This window comes from Hemibagrus wyckioides, linkage group LG11 (genome assembly GCF_019097595.1).
Source record: "Hemibagrus wyckioides isolate EC202008001 linkage group LG11, SWU_Hwy_1.0, whole genome shotgun sequence".
NCBI classification, from domain to species: domain Eukaryota; kingdom Metazoa; phylum Chordata; class Actinopteri; order Siluriformes; family Bagridae; genus Hemibagrus; species Hemibagrus wyckioides.
In genome coordinates, this window is record NC_080720.1 from 18,762,010 (window position 1) to 18,776,495 (window position 14,486).

Below are 14,486 nucleotides of genomic sequence, written 5' to 3' on the forward strand. Positions count from 1 at the left end.
TAATATAATCAAGCCCTTGATTTCATAAGGCCTTGATTAATTTTAAATGTTGGATAAGAAAGAGAGAGAATGGGAAGCAGAAAAAGTGAGAAAACACAAGACTCTGTTGAAAGTGAGTATAATGTATGCAGCAAAGGTTAGTAAAATAGGGGTTAGATTCCCAAACAGATCAATAAGAGGGAACATACTGCTGAGAGAGTAGAGATAGCTGAGCCATCACGTGGACTTGGGACATGGGACAAAGTCAAGGATAGGGAATCAAAAGGACAGAATTCTAAAAGAAAGACACACAGACACACACACCCACACAAACACACCAGATAATCCTGGTGCACCAAGGGAAAGATGCAGAAGGTTTAACCAAGAGGATCATGTAAAAGGTGAGTTTAAGCCTCTTTCTAAACCACTTGGATTTAAGACTTAAAAAGAATTTTTGAATATTTTTCTATAGATATCTTTTTCGTATTACACAGTTAAGAGGAAATTAGCTGAATAACTTAAAATCTTAAAGATTGTCCTTTGTTGATCAGTAATAATGTTTTACTAACTAGTTTTAAGCAACTATAAGAAAGTTAACAATCTTTTTTTCCACAAAATGCAGTCGTTATTAATTAATTGATTCAATAATTCTTTTCTGGATGTGTAGATACAGATAAATAAATGTTCCTTGCAGGCAATAGTTTATTAAAAAGGGAAACTCAGTATTAAAATTCTTGTACTACACATTTGAAGATCTTGAATGCACCCAAATTCTTTATATATCCTACAGAGTGTGGAAACTTGATCATCATACGCATTTTTGCTTTTTGAACATCCCATTTCTAATTTAGTTTCCCGTTGCTCTTATAATAACCTTTTACATATCTGTGAAGGATTTCCACTTGATTTCGGAGCATCTCTGTGTGTACTTGTGGTCATTCACCCACTTGAGCATTAGTGAGATCGGGCACTGATCTCGGGGCAAAGAGATGTTCAATGGGGTTAAGGTCAAGGCTCTGTGCAGGCTGTGAGTTCTTCCACACCAGACTTGGCAAATCATGTCTTCATAGACATTGTCATGCTGGAACATGTTACCGCCTGTTAGATTCCATGAAAGGTAAAAGGTAATGCTGCAGTATACAAAGACATTCTGTACGATTCTATCCTTTGTAGTAAAAGTTTGGGGAAGAACCACATATGAATGTGATGGTCAGGTGTCCAAAATGTTTGACCATGTAGTGTTTGTATCATTTGGTGAAATACATGAAAGGTCAGTAGTAAGTGCTCTATTCTTTTAAAACTATAATAAACCATTATACCTTGCAATTATATGGTTAAATCTAGCTTCTTTTTTGGAAATGCTATAAATATTCAAAATAATAAAAAATCTAATCCGTGATCAGATATTCTCCCAGTTGTTCACATGTTTTTCCACCAAGTTCTCTGGTTTCCTTCCACTGTCCAGAAAGAAAGGAGGTAGATGGATTGGCTATGCTAAATTTCCTGTAGACATTAATAACTCACTGCCTCACATTCCAGTGTTCCTAGGATATGAAATAAATGAACTAATCATTGAATGAATGAACAGAATTTTGCTAAAACAAATGTAAAAAAAAAACAAAAAAAACAAAACTTGTATGACACTGTTGTGGGTCAGAACCTCATTATTCCAATTTTTTATGTTCATGTGGTATCAAACATTATCACTGCAACAATAATAACACTTTAACTGGAATATCACAGCATACCAGTCAGACATTCCCACATAGACTGCAGGATCAGGGAATGCTGACACTGTCACTTCTGCTTATTTATATATCAATATGTTGTGCTGTCTCAGACACACACTCAGTCAGGACATATCTACAGCATTGATATATAGTGTATACAATGTACACAAGCAGTGCACTCTTAAGTACACACTAATACTAAACATTGTTTACATTATGTGATAACCTCTCAGTGACTGAGGACAATGCCATGGAATAACATCACAGGTAACCTTAGGTTAACACACACGCACTTTGACAGACTTCACAGGAAAGCTTTCTGTTATATGCTTTTCTCTTTGTATGATGGTAATGCAAACATATCAGCAAGTTTTTTTTCTGTTTGCAGCCTAGATGCAACTCAAGTCTAACTAATTCCAGGTAAAAGATTCTGCAACTAGAATAACCATGGCAACCAGCAAGACAAGCAGTAATGTAGTGAATCGCACCAGTGGCCTGGCATCTCATAGAAATCCTTCTCCCACAGAGAACAGGCCTGCCAGACAGGGTGGGTATCAATTCCACACATCTTTCAATCGTTTAAAATAAAAACATAACTATAATATTATTATGGTGAAGTGCTTTGGTCAGTGAGCAGAAATGTGTATATTTGCAGACAAGTTTAATTCAGAAGATACGATACAGTGGACAAGGCATGTAGAGGTAAGAGAAGTTTAAAAATCTATGAGCTATTGTATGGCCTTGCAGGTCATGTTGCCCCTTATCTGCTTTAAAACAAACTATGTGATCAGAAGACATGCTGATATATCACTCTTCCTTAAACAGAAGATAAAAGCAGAGGTCATTGAGCAAGTAAAAGCTCAGATGAGTGAAGTGTTGGACAAAGTGCTTACAGACTCACTGCAGTCGTTCTCCCAAAGTGAGCATTCAAATGCAGTTCAGAATACACAGCAACAGACTGATGGAAATGATAGGAGGTATAATAGTAAAATGTCACCACTATTTTTTCAGATCTTTACAGTAATATCAACTACAATGTAAAAAAATACATTAAATGAATCTTTATGATTTCAGGCGTAGAATGCAGGATGGAAAGGTTTTTGTGGCCAGACAGTCCATGCTTGAGTAAGTGCGAATAGAAATGACTACTGTATACCAGAAATGCAGAGAATATTTATAGGAAAATATTCTAAAATGTAATTTACATTTCTCTAGCGAGCTGTTTGAGATCAGTCACATCCGAACCATTTATCACATGTTTGTTGCTGCTCTCTTCCTCTTCATCATCAGCACATTGGCAGTGGATTACATTGACCAGGGCAGGTGTGTTGGCCATACCTATTCTATATCTATTAATTACAAAAATTGAGTTTGTAATAGGAGTCATTGTAAAACTTTCTTTAATTGAATCTGACACATTCTTTCCTTATTTCAGGTTGGTTCTAGATTTTGACTTGTTCTTCTATGCCTTTGGTCAGCTGGGCACTGTCATATGGGCATGGCTTATCATGTTCTGTTATACCCTGTTTGGACCGTACTATATTCTGAAGCAGTGGAGGGAATTGCACAGTAGTTACCAGTGGAAGATGCCAATATCAATAGCAACAACTATGGTGCTGCTGGCAGCAGAAATTACTGTGCTGGGATATTTTCCTGTGTATGTAGTCCTGCACTACCAGTTGCCCCCAGCATCACGGCTCATCATCATCCCTGAACAGGTACTGAGATAATACAATAGTAATTAGTATTTGTCATTTATATGTGACTCAGTTCTGGGATTTTTCAGCCCAGATGATGTTTGCAGAACCTCACTTTTTAAATGGTTAGCCAGAAACCATGACTTGAGTCTGATAATAACACATGGTCCTGCTTCATGCTCCGTGAATTCACTATCTGTCAGTGTCCGCCATTTACTGTTGTTATTAGGTTAATGACAAACATTCTAACATTAGCCGTTTTACACAATGTTGCCATACAGGTAAGGCAAGCACTTATAATAAATTAACAAATGTGTTTAGACAAAGAAAGCAGTACAATATAGCCATGTTCATAATGCAATTCCAACAACGACTGGTCTAATCAGCAAAAAGGGGGTCAAAGGCTAGAAGAGAAACACACTATAGAGAGAATCGAGGAGATTACAGTGGAGTTCACAAACGTGAAAAGGAGATAAGGAAAAACGCATAGAGAGAATTGATAATATAGTACATAGTCATACAGTGAAAAGGAAAGATAATAGATAAGCGATGAGTAATGAGATAAGTATAAGATAATGTTTAATTCACTAGAGGTCCGGAGGTCTATGAAGGTGGCAGGAATTAAGTGTTTATTGCTAGGGTAAACTTATCACATTATCAGAAGTACACTCACAGGCAGTTTATTAGGAACAGCTACACACCTACTCATTCATGCAATTATCTTATCAGCCAGTCATTTGGCAGCATAATCATGTGGCTGCATAAAATCATGTAGAAATGGGCCATCAAAATGGGGAAAGATGCGGTCTTGGTTAGTTTGACTGTGGCATGATTGTTGGTGTCAAACACTATTTGTTTAACTGCTGATCTCATGGGATTTTCACACACAACAGTCTCTAGAGTTTACTCAGAATGGTACAATAAAGAAAAAACATCCAGTGTAGCAGATCTGCAGAGAAAAATACCTGGTTGATGAGAGAGGTCAACAGATCATGTCTATTCTGGTTCAAATTGGCAGAAAAGTTCAGATAACCAGTCAGTACAGATGTGGTGAACAGAAGAACATCCCAGAGTGCATTAAACATCAAACCTTGAGGCTGATGGCCTACAACAGCAGAAGACCATATTAGATTCCACTTCTGTCAGCTAAGAACAGAAAGCTGAGGCTGCAGTGGGCACAGGCTCACCATAAGTGTACAGTTGACTACTGGAAAAATGTAGCCTGGTCTGATGAATCTTGGTTTCTGCTGAGTCACACAGATGGTAGGGTCAGAAATTGGTGGCGACAGGATGACTGCCTTGTGTCAACAGTCCAGGCTGGTGGAGAGGGTGTAGTGGTGTGCTTTTTTGGCACATTTATGGTTTGTTAATCCCAATCAATCATGGCTTGAATGCCACAGTCTATTTAATTTTTGTTGCTGACCATGTGGATCCCTTCATGACCAAAATGTACCCTTTTTTATGACTACTTCCAATACGATAATGCCACAAAACAAATGCCATGTCACAAAACAAAAGTCGCCTCAAGATGGTGGCAGACATGGTTGAGACGTGATACAACAGGAGGTTCACAGCTTAAAAATGACAAAGGTGTATAGTGACATGTTCAGGAGTGACTCAATAATTATATTAGTAAAACATTGTTTGCTAAAGACTAGGATAAACATTAAACTTTCTAAATGCTTTATTCCAGATACGATTCCTGATGAAGAGCTATTCCTTTATTCGGGAGGTGGTGGTGGCAGTCCACAGAGCCAAATCAAAGAAAGGTAACTCTACTTAACTTGCTTACTAAAGCGTCTAACACTGCTTTTCAATTCAGTCCTCTGCGACCCTTAGATGGACCAAATGTTTACTTTTTCCCAGCTTTGAAATGCCAAAAAACAAGCACTGCATGATTTAGTTGGTTTAGAACAAAAAAAAAATAGTTTAGATATGTTTTGGGAATCTTACTGAAACAATTTGAAATACATTGTTTGAATAGAAGGCAGCATGGCACAGTGGGTAGTATTGCCACATCACAGCTACAGGGTCTCAGGTTCAGTTATGACCTTGGGTTACTGTTTGTTTAGTATTTTACCTTTTCTTCCTGTGTCTGCATGGGGTTACTCCCAAAAACCTCTAATTCCATTTAGCTGAATTGTCTACTTTAAATGAATGTATGAGTGTGTGAACGATGACCGATCCACTATGTATTCTGACTATATTCAGTGTTCCCAGTATAGGCTCTGGTTTCACCATGACCCTGATTGAATGTTTGAATGTATGCATTACTTAAAATAATGTCCATACCAAAATCTGGGTACTGAAAATACTGCCTTGGATTAAACTGTGATAAATCTCTAATTGTTTAATTGTGTGATTTCCAGACGAAGTTGACAGATTCCCTACACTTCACAGCTATCTGTACTACCTGTTTTGCCCAACTCTGATCTACAGAGAGACATACCCACGGTAAATATCCATCAATTATTAATCACTAGATCAATCTGCTAACTTATTCGCAAAGACAACTAGCATGACGAAGTTACAACCAACATAAAATTGAGGTATTCATTCCTAGAAACCCTTACATCAGATGGAACTATGTGAGGAGGAACTTTGCAATGGTGACCAAGTTTCAGATTTTAATCATACTATTCACTTGAAATCACTGCTGAATGTATTGATAATTCTGTAATAATATATATATATTGTTTTACTGAACCCTCCATATTGCTGTAGATTTTGGGAAGTCTGTTTTACCTTTACTTTATCCTGGTACGTCTGTGCATCCCTGTCTACATGAATAAGAACAATCAGCCATTCACCCGGCGCACTCTGGTCCTGGCTGTGTTTCACTCGACTTTACCAGGTATATACCACAGACCTACACACACACACACACACACACACACACACACACACACACACACACACACACACCTGTTATCTTTCTTCTATACAGGTAAAAGTACAAGATTATATAGTATTACAATCTGAAACTGTAATGTACTTCATTTTAATATTTTGTACAAATGGATTTATACAATATGGCATTTTCAAAGATTAATTAAACAAAAAAAGCTGACATTTATTGATTCTTACTGTTTGTACCCAGTCCTCTGGGCCAATACTTGCTAGAACTATACCACCAGCTGCAGTTACAGCTGCAAGTCTTCTGTGATATGTCTTTGCTTATCTGTATTCTGTATACCCCAATCACAATTGCAATCACAATTTTATTTTTTTATTTTTTTATTTATTTGCAAACTATATTGATTCCCCCCACTTCAGTATTATAGAATATTTCAGTGGAGCTGAATACCTGAATACATGATTATATGTAAGGAAGTATATGTTTCACTGCTGAATCACATGTATGGGAAAATATATACATATTATTTTTTTTAACCCCAAACCCAAATATCTTCAGTGTGTAGTGAAAACAAAAGTATTGGCCTTACTTTTGGAGGTAACTGTATATGAACATACCTACCTTTTACCATATTTTTTAAACAGAGACATATTACCAGTACCTTTACTTTGTGACACTTCAGAATAAACATAATATTCAGTCTAGCAGTTCTAAATATTTTTACAGTATGTACAAGTGCTATATGTGCTATGAAGGGCTATAAATATATTAAACAATATGTAGTGGATCACATGCACAAAAATGCCTTGACTGTGTGTGTGTCAACTGTGTGTCCTCGTAACAGCTGTTTCATACAGATTGATGAATATCTATATTGATATTAATGTAAATATATGTGCTTGTGTTGTCTGTCTCTGTCAGGAATGCTGATGCTCCTACTGGCCTTTTTTGCTTTTCTGCACTGTTGGCTAAATGCCTTTGCTGAGATGCTACGCTTTGCTGATCGGATGTTTTACAAAGTGAGAAATCTTTTTCAATTAGACTTTTCACATGTTTGCCAGTCAGGGAAAACCCATCTGATGCTGATGTGCCTGAATTCTGGCAAGATTTCTGACAAAAAGCATGAAAAATCAGGTTTCTTACTTTGACACCTAATCTTTAATAAACCAATACCATGCTTTTCACCCAAACACAATAGAAATATTTTTATGTACTGTTTAAATGTGCATTTTAAAGATGTTCCTTTTTACATTTAAACAACATGACAGGTAAGCAGCCAGTTTAACAGTTTTTAAATGCAAACTTCTCCATATTGAACTTTGGGCTAATTACTTCATAATGCTGTATATATATATATTTTAAGTTTATTTCAGGAAAACCTGAATTAAATGTCAGAATTTCACCTTGTGAAGGGTTTTCCCAGGCCAGCACACATATATCAAAAAATCTAAGTGTGTACAGTTCATTGAAAACAAAAATCACAATTTCTCTTTTTTCCCGTGATTAGGACTGGTGGAACTCCACCTCCTTTGCTAACTACTATCGCACCTGGAACGTTGTGGTGCATGACTGGCTCTATTATTATGCCTACCAGGACTTCCTCTGGGTAAGAAACTTCATATTTTAATTGTTTCTATAATTATCTCTATATACGTGTTGTCCATAGCACTAAATTCTGTTAATCTTCTTCTCAGCTTTTAGGCCCTCGTCTTCGTTCAGTAGCCACGCTGTCTGTGTTTGCAGTTTCAGCTTTTGTTCATGAATATACTTTTACTATGGGCTTTGGCTTTTTCTACCCTGTGATGTTCTGTCTGTTCGCAATTATTGGAGGTAAGACAGAACACAACAAATTACCTCACAAATGCCCTGATATAGGGCAACAGAACTGTTTTCAATATCTGTTAGGTAATAGATTAACACACGTTTTGTGGAAAGCCTGACTTACATAATTTTTTTGTACTTTAAGTGCAGCTTTTTAATACATTTATAATCAGTAAAAAAAGAACGTGTCTACTATCACAGTGGTTTTCAACTTCATCCTCAATGACAAGCGCAAGAGTCCTGTGTGGAATGTTATTATGTGGACGTGTCTATTCATTGGCCAAGGTGTACAGGTGTGCTTATACTGCCTAGAATGGAACGCTCAGGTTCAATGCCCACGTACTGGGGTAAGTGACACAATACCATTTCCTGACTTACTGCTACAATTTATTGTTAGCTTATGGCAAATTTTAGATTATACTAGCATGTTTTATGTCTGTTGTAGTAAACGTTGTTGTAAAAACTAACTCTGTAAGACTGGCTCTGTCTCAGATGTGTGCTCCTTCATAACTGTAAAGTAGTAGCAGTACTGCTATGTCCACTTGATGGTGCTGGAGGAGCAAATTGAATTTGAAATCTTACATAATGTTAATATAGCAATGACCATTTTCTGTGTTTTTTTTTGTTTCAACATACAGACAGGGTTCTGGGAGTTAGTGACACCAAGATCCTGGACATGTGATTATAAAGGATAACATCTAATGTTATTTAATGCTGCCACAGTCTATTTCTACAGTGTTATCTGAGCAAAAGGCAATATACAGCCCATGATCAACATCTTCATCATCATCATTATCATCATCTTCATCATCCATCTCTCATCATCACCTCATTAATTGACACTATATGGCACAGTAAGGTTTGCAGACACCTGACCATCACACCCATATATGAGCTTTCCTTGTTGGAAACACATAACTGCATAGGATGCCACTGTATTTTGTAGCAATACAACTTCCCTTCACTGGAACAGTAAGGCCCAAGACTGTTCTGGTACAGACACTTGACATCAACTCACTGAACATCTTTGGGACTGCCCAAATTAGTGCCTGACCTCACTGATACTCCCTGCATAGAGCATGTTATTATAAAAGAACAGAAGGTTAGACTAAGCATATATGAATGCAATGGTCAGGTGTTTACAAATTTTGCCATATAATGTATTTATTATCCTGCTAGATAATTCATGTTACATACATAAATCAAGATTGAAAAACAGTCCCAATATGTTAAAGCGTGACAGTTTAATGTCTTTAAAGATTTTTTTTTTTTAATGAGAAACAAAAAGAAGCATCTCATATCTGTCTGTTTAATCAGTGTTCTTCTTCATCCTCACCTTCTGGCTTCTTGTAACTTGTTAACCATGTTGCTTACTGATATGTACTTCTGAAATATTGCATCAAAATCTCTAATAAGTGTGATGTATGAGGAGACATAGTACTTGTCCTCATGCTTGTATATTTTTTTAATTGTAAATAATTGTACGTGCTTTGTGGCTCTACTACAAATAATAAAATGCCTAAAATAAGAATGATAATGAATTACGTGACCAGATATTATTCACATACGCTTTAAATGATTAGTGATAATATTTAACCAAAGCGAAATTCTCTTCTTGTACTGTAAAAGAAGGCACTGAAAAAAAAAAAAACACATTTTGTAGCAGGACAAGCCTGAACTTTTCCAAAATTCATTGTAATCCTTAACCTGGCCAGTGGCAAGAACCATTGATTCTTACAATATTTTGACATACATATGACATGCAGACAATGTGCCACACAGAAAAGCAAAACCTTCATTGCTTTGCTCTTACATCACTTGATCTAGTCAGTGGAAATCAATCAACCCAGGATTGCTTTTTTAAGAATTAAGGCGAAATGATGTAATTCCCTGTAATTCACTTTCATCTGTGTATTGCTGTCGTGCCACAATGAAATGTAATCACTGCCCAATGACAGCCCTAAGCCATACTCAATGTGGTTGTAATGAAACAAGGGAGAAGGACCTGAAAGCATCATTTTCCAAGAGGTGTTTCTATCCATGTGAAGAAATGCTATTTATGGGCTTGTTGTTTCTTCCTTTCTACTGCACTGATCCATTTAATATTCATTAGTTCTTAAGATTTTGAGAATTACTAGTAAGACATAATCAATGTGTTGTCATGAATAGAATGCTTACAGCTTTAAACTGCCTAGAAGACAGGTTATCAGAGCTTTCTAACAAGGAATAGGATCAACATTTATCAGTTAAATTCTGCCAGGAACAGCATAATTGTGTGACTGATCAGCCATTTAGTCTCTGGTTAGTTTCCAATAGAATGTTTTGCATGTTTTGGGTATTTGTATGCATGTATCATGCTTGTATTTTCTACTAAAGTGTATATTTGCAGCTAATTACATTGCGTAAACCCTGAAAAGCAAGTGTGTGTTTTAGACATCTTTTTGCTGCACCTTATCTCTGTGATAGATTTGTTTTAATTTTTCAGCCAAAAAGATAGCTTGTGTCACTGGCACTGGCAGCTCTTTGGACTTTTTATTTGAGTGTTAACAGCAACAGAAGCTAAATATAAAAAAAAATTCAAGCTGAAAGCCTGATTGCAAAATTTCATTTTTACAAAATACTGTGGTAGACATCCAAAGTAAAGATCATTAGTAAGCATGGTAGTCTCTACTGTTATGCAGGTAAGAGTCAGATTTTTCTGAGTACATGGTGCAACACAGCTCTTGCTCTTATCTTGTAAACAGAAACCTAGGGATCTCTACAAATGTTTATAATCTAGGTATGATCATTAACACAATTCATTTACATTTACATTTCTGTCATTTGGCAGACACTCTTATCCAGAGCAACTTACAATTTATCTCATTTTATACAGCTGAGCAACTGAGGGTTAAGAGCCTTGCTCAGGGACCCAGCAGTGGCAGCTTGGTAGACCTGTGATTTGACATAGTACACTTTCACTGAAATCCCAGATTTATTCACTCATGAAAATCTCTTTTGTCACAGCAACATTCAACCCATTCAATTCTTAGTTTGGAAGATGCTGAAATCGTGGTTCAAGCTTTCATAACCTCATGCTTAGATTACTGTAATTTTCTATTCTTTGGTATTCCTGGTAAAACCGTAATTAGACTCCAACACATTTAAAACTCAGCTGCTAGAGTACTTAAATTACTCATACAAAGCATTCCATACACATTACACCCATTACCCTAGAGTTACGATGGATACCTGTATAAATTCTACTAATAAACTCTAACACCACAGTTCTGGTTTGCTGGTAGTACAGACAAACATCAGTTGGGTGCAGATCCTTTAGTGCTATGGCTTACAAACTATGGAATGCTATCCCCCAGGGCCTACATGGCTATACTTCTTTATCTCATTTTAAAAGTCCATATCTGAATACCATTACTGCTTATTCTACCACCTGGCATCCAACCAAAATGCAAGATCGTGGCTCCTGAGTGATGGAATAGAAAAGTGTTCACCTAACTGTCAGGAGACCCTGATGATTCTAGTATCATCCATGCATATGCGACATAAGACTGAACATCTGGGTTCTTCACCAGCAGCACACTCAGACACTAGTTTCCCAAATCCATTACTGGAGATTATGATGAAAGCCTCCTTGTTCTTTAGCATGTAGCCATGTTGCTGCATTTTCATGTTCTCCCAGATCTTGGGTAAATAACCTTCTCTGGCATTTTGTGGTACTCCATTTTTTACGGAGAGGAAGTTGTTCCAATCAGATCCTGGTTAAGGTAGATATCTGGTAAGGAGTCAAGGGTTCACACATGGAGTAAATCATTGTTGGGTTTTATTAATAACGGTAATTTTTCTACATGTGTTCTCCAGATCATATCATTTTGGGTTTGAACTTTGTAGTACCAGTCTACACAACAATAGCTTGGATTGATTTTGTCCTTTTGCAGAAGTTCCAACTGAGAGCACTCACTTTTACCAAAGTTCCTGTGCTTAGCTTCACAGCTTAGATCTTTGCTGTGTCTATTCAACATGGCTGAGGCTCATGTGAGCCTTGTGGTTGCTTGAGGAGTGTTTTTATATGTCAACAGAAATGTGTTGAGTTGTTGGTTAAGAAAGCTATTGCCTTAAGATGAATGAAGAGCTTGTTTCATTGTCTGGATATAGCAAGGCTGTTATTTGCTGTGCAATAGGCTGCTGATTAACTCCATTGGTGTTTGGAAACAACTGGAATTCTTCTGAAAACAGCTGTGGACCATTATCACTCACAAGTAGCTCGAACAACTCAAAACAACCAAAAATAGACACAAACTCTTGAAAAGGTTGTTCAGCTGTTATACTTTTCATAACTGCTCGTCATTTACTTATAAAAAATGATACTTATATGGTCAAAAGTATAAACAGCCATTTGTAGGTCTTTCTCAAACTTTAGAATGTTTGTGTATACTGAATATTTAGATTTTTTTGCACTGGAACCAAGGGGCCCGAACAAGTTCCATCATGACAATGCCATGTGTACAAAATAAAGACATGAATACATGGTTTGCCAAGGTTGGCATGTACCTATTAAGTTTGGGATAAATTGGAATGACAGCTATGCACCAGGCCCAATGTCCTGGCCAAGATCAGTGCCCAACTTCTTGTGCACTTGTGGCTAATTTGGCACAGATCCTCACAGCCATTTTCCAATGTTTACTAAAAAGCTTTCTTAGAAGGGTGGAAGCTTGTATAGTGACACTGAGGGAACTAGACTAGAGACAACTGATTATAATATCAGGAATCCCTGGGAAGTGAGTATTATTGCAATGGCTATTAAGTTGTACTGTTTAAATGTCAGTCGGAAAACATGATGGCTGCAGGTTTAAGCCTGACAAAGACAAAGTATGTTGCATCTCATAATATGCTTTCTTTTCACATCTTTCTCTGATGCATCATAGCTTTCCTTGTCTAAGCCACTGAACAGATAAAGCCATAAATATAAATTATTTTATTTACACTAAAGGTATTGCTGCTACCCTTATAGCCCATGTTCGGTGTATTTATTGTCCGAATTCTTTGCCATAACTCGTGGGAAGTCCCATGAATACTGCAAACCTGGCATGTTTCTCTGTTTCTGACAAGAAACAGGAGTAATGTTCTATTCAATTGCTGCATCTAACCCTGGCCACCAGAAGTAAATGCAAGCAATCTCCTTTATTCTCACTATTCTGCAGTGTCCTGTGTGCAGTTATTCTTAGGGGTGGAGATATTATAGCTTGACGGCCCTCCAGAATGCAACCAGACTGAACAGTGAGCTTGTTCCTTTTCACCATGTATGACTTTAAATGGTCATCTCTCCTCTGTACTTGTTCTGTGTAAGTAATAAGCAAGTACTGAATTTCTGACCAAAACAGACCAGAGCAGAGGTCAGCAATCAGTGGAAGTGGATACCATTCAGAAGCTAAAAATGCATTCACAGTCACTTTGAAGTCTCTTTGAGACAAACCGTTCCACCTTACTTAATAACTGGGACACCAGGTACAGCCCAGACACACACACTGCCTGGTTTCAGCACTTGTGATTCGAAAATCTGGTTCAGCTCGGCCTTAAATTTGAACTTAACAGCATAAACTGGTCTAGTTTTCTGGCATTTTAGGCATACTGTCTGATTTAATGCAGATTTTCACTCTAATATCCTTCATGCTGTGAAGCTCATTAGTAAATACATTAACATGTGTCTTCAATGTGCTTGGAAGTGTTATTCCCTTTCTTACAACCACAGGCACTTCCTGCCAGTACAGCTTAATCTTTCCTAGCCATGTGCATTGTAATAGTGCCGGGAAGTGTCAGAGTCAGCTCAATATAACTGCAGTCACCAGGCTTAACATTCTGTACTAGGCTCTGCAGTAGATTGTATGATTTGCCACACATTACACTGAGAAAAAGAACTTTTCTAGCACGTGGAACATTGTGGAAGTTTATTTTGAATAAAGTGAACTTATCTATCTGGAAGCGAGCAAAGAAAGAGAAAACAAGATGTGGAAAAGAGGAAGCAGAACTATGATGGGACATTTACATTTACATTTCTGGCATTTGGCAGGCGCTCTTATCCAGAGCGACATACAAAAGTGCTTTAAGTCTCTATCATTGAAAACATTAACACTGGTTCAGTAGGTTACACACATTACAGACATTACAGTAGGGACATTACTCATAACAAAATAACTGGACAAGTGACAATAATTATTTAGCTAGCTTTGTTGGTATAGTTTATCATGTTGCTCAGATTGTATGGATATCTTGGTCTTTTAAATTATACAGAGACATAAAACCCAAGACTTTACGAAATGTAACAATGGTTTATCTAATTGGGAAGCTCTGGCACTACATCTAGCATGCCGAATGTAATAGTAAAACTTTCAAAGTTATTCTATAGCT

At 37.0% G+C, this 14,486-nt stretch overlaps 1 protein-coding gene across 2 annotated transcripts; it reads left to right on the forward strand.

The window, feature by feature from the left end:
• Positions 1–220: 220 nt before the first annotated feature.
• On the forward strand, positions 221–9,785 carry soat2 (sterol O-acyltransferase 2). Of its 2 annotated transcripts, none has more exons than XM_058403883.1 (16): positions 221–380; positions 2,098–2,256; positions 2,365–2,411; positions 2,535–2,686; positions 2,784–2,834; positions 2,925–3,032; positions 3,145–3,427; positions 5,100–5,175; positions 5,776–5,860; positions 5,970–6,015; positions 6,131–6,260; positions 7,185–7,282; positions 7,771–7,869; positions 7,958–8,093; positions 8,286–8,431; positions 8,723–9,785. In XM_058403883.1, exons 2-16 carry the CDS (start codon positions 2,157–2,159, stop codon positions 8,777–8,779), a joined length of 1,614 nt encoding a protein of 537 aa, XP_058259866.1. In that variant the 5' UTR covers positions 221–380; positions 2,098–2,156; the 3' UTR covers positions 8,780–9,785. The 2 variants fall into 2 exon arrangements, with proteins under 2 accessions (XP_058259866.1, XP_058259868.1); XM_058403885.1 differs by having other exon boundaries at positions 6,200–6,260.
• Positions 9,786–14,486: the final 4,701 nt, after the last annotated feature.

Bases quoted from the DNA above. Each gene is read 5' to 3' on its own strand.
- soat2 (XM_058403883.1), top strand. From the start codon at position 2,157: ATGGCAACCAGCAAGACAAGCAGTAATGTAGTGAATCGCACCAGTGGC. The intron at 5,176-5,775 runs GTAACTCTACTT...TGTGATTTCCAG, and splicing joins CAGAGCCAAATCAAAGAAAG to ACGAAGTTGACAGATTCCCT. The intron at 8,432-8,722 runs GTAAGTGACACA...TTCAACATACAG, and splicing joins TTCAATGCCCACGTACTGGG to ACAGGGTTCTGGGAGTTAGT.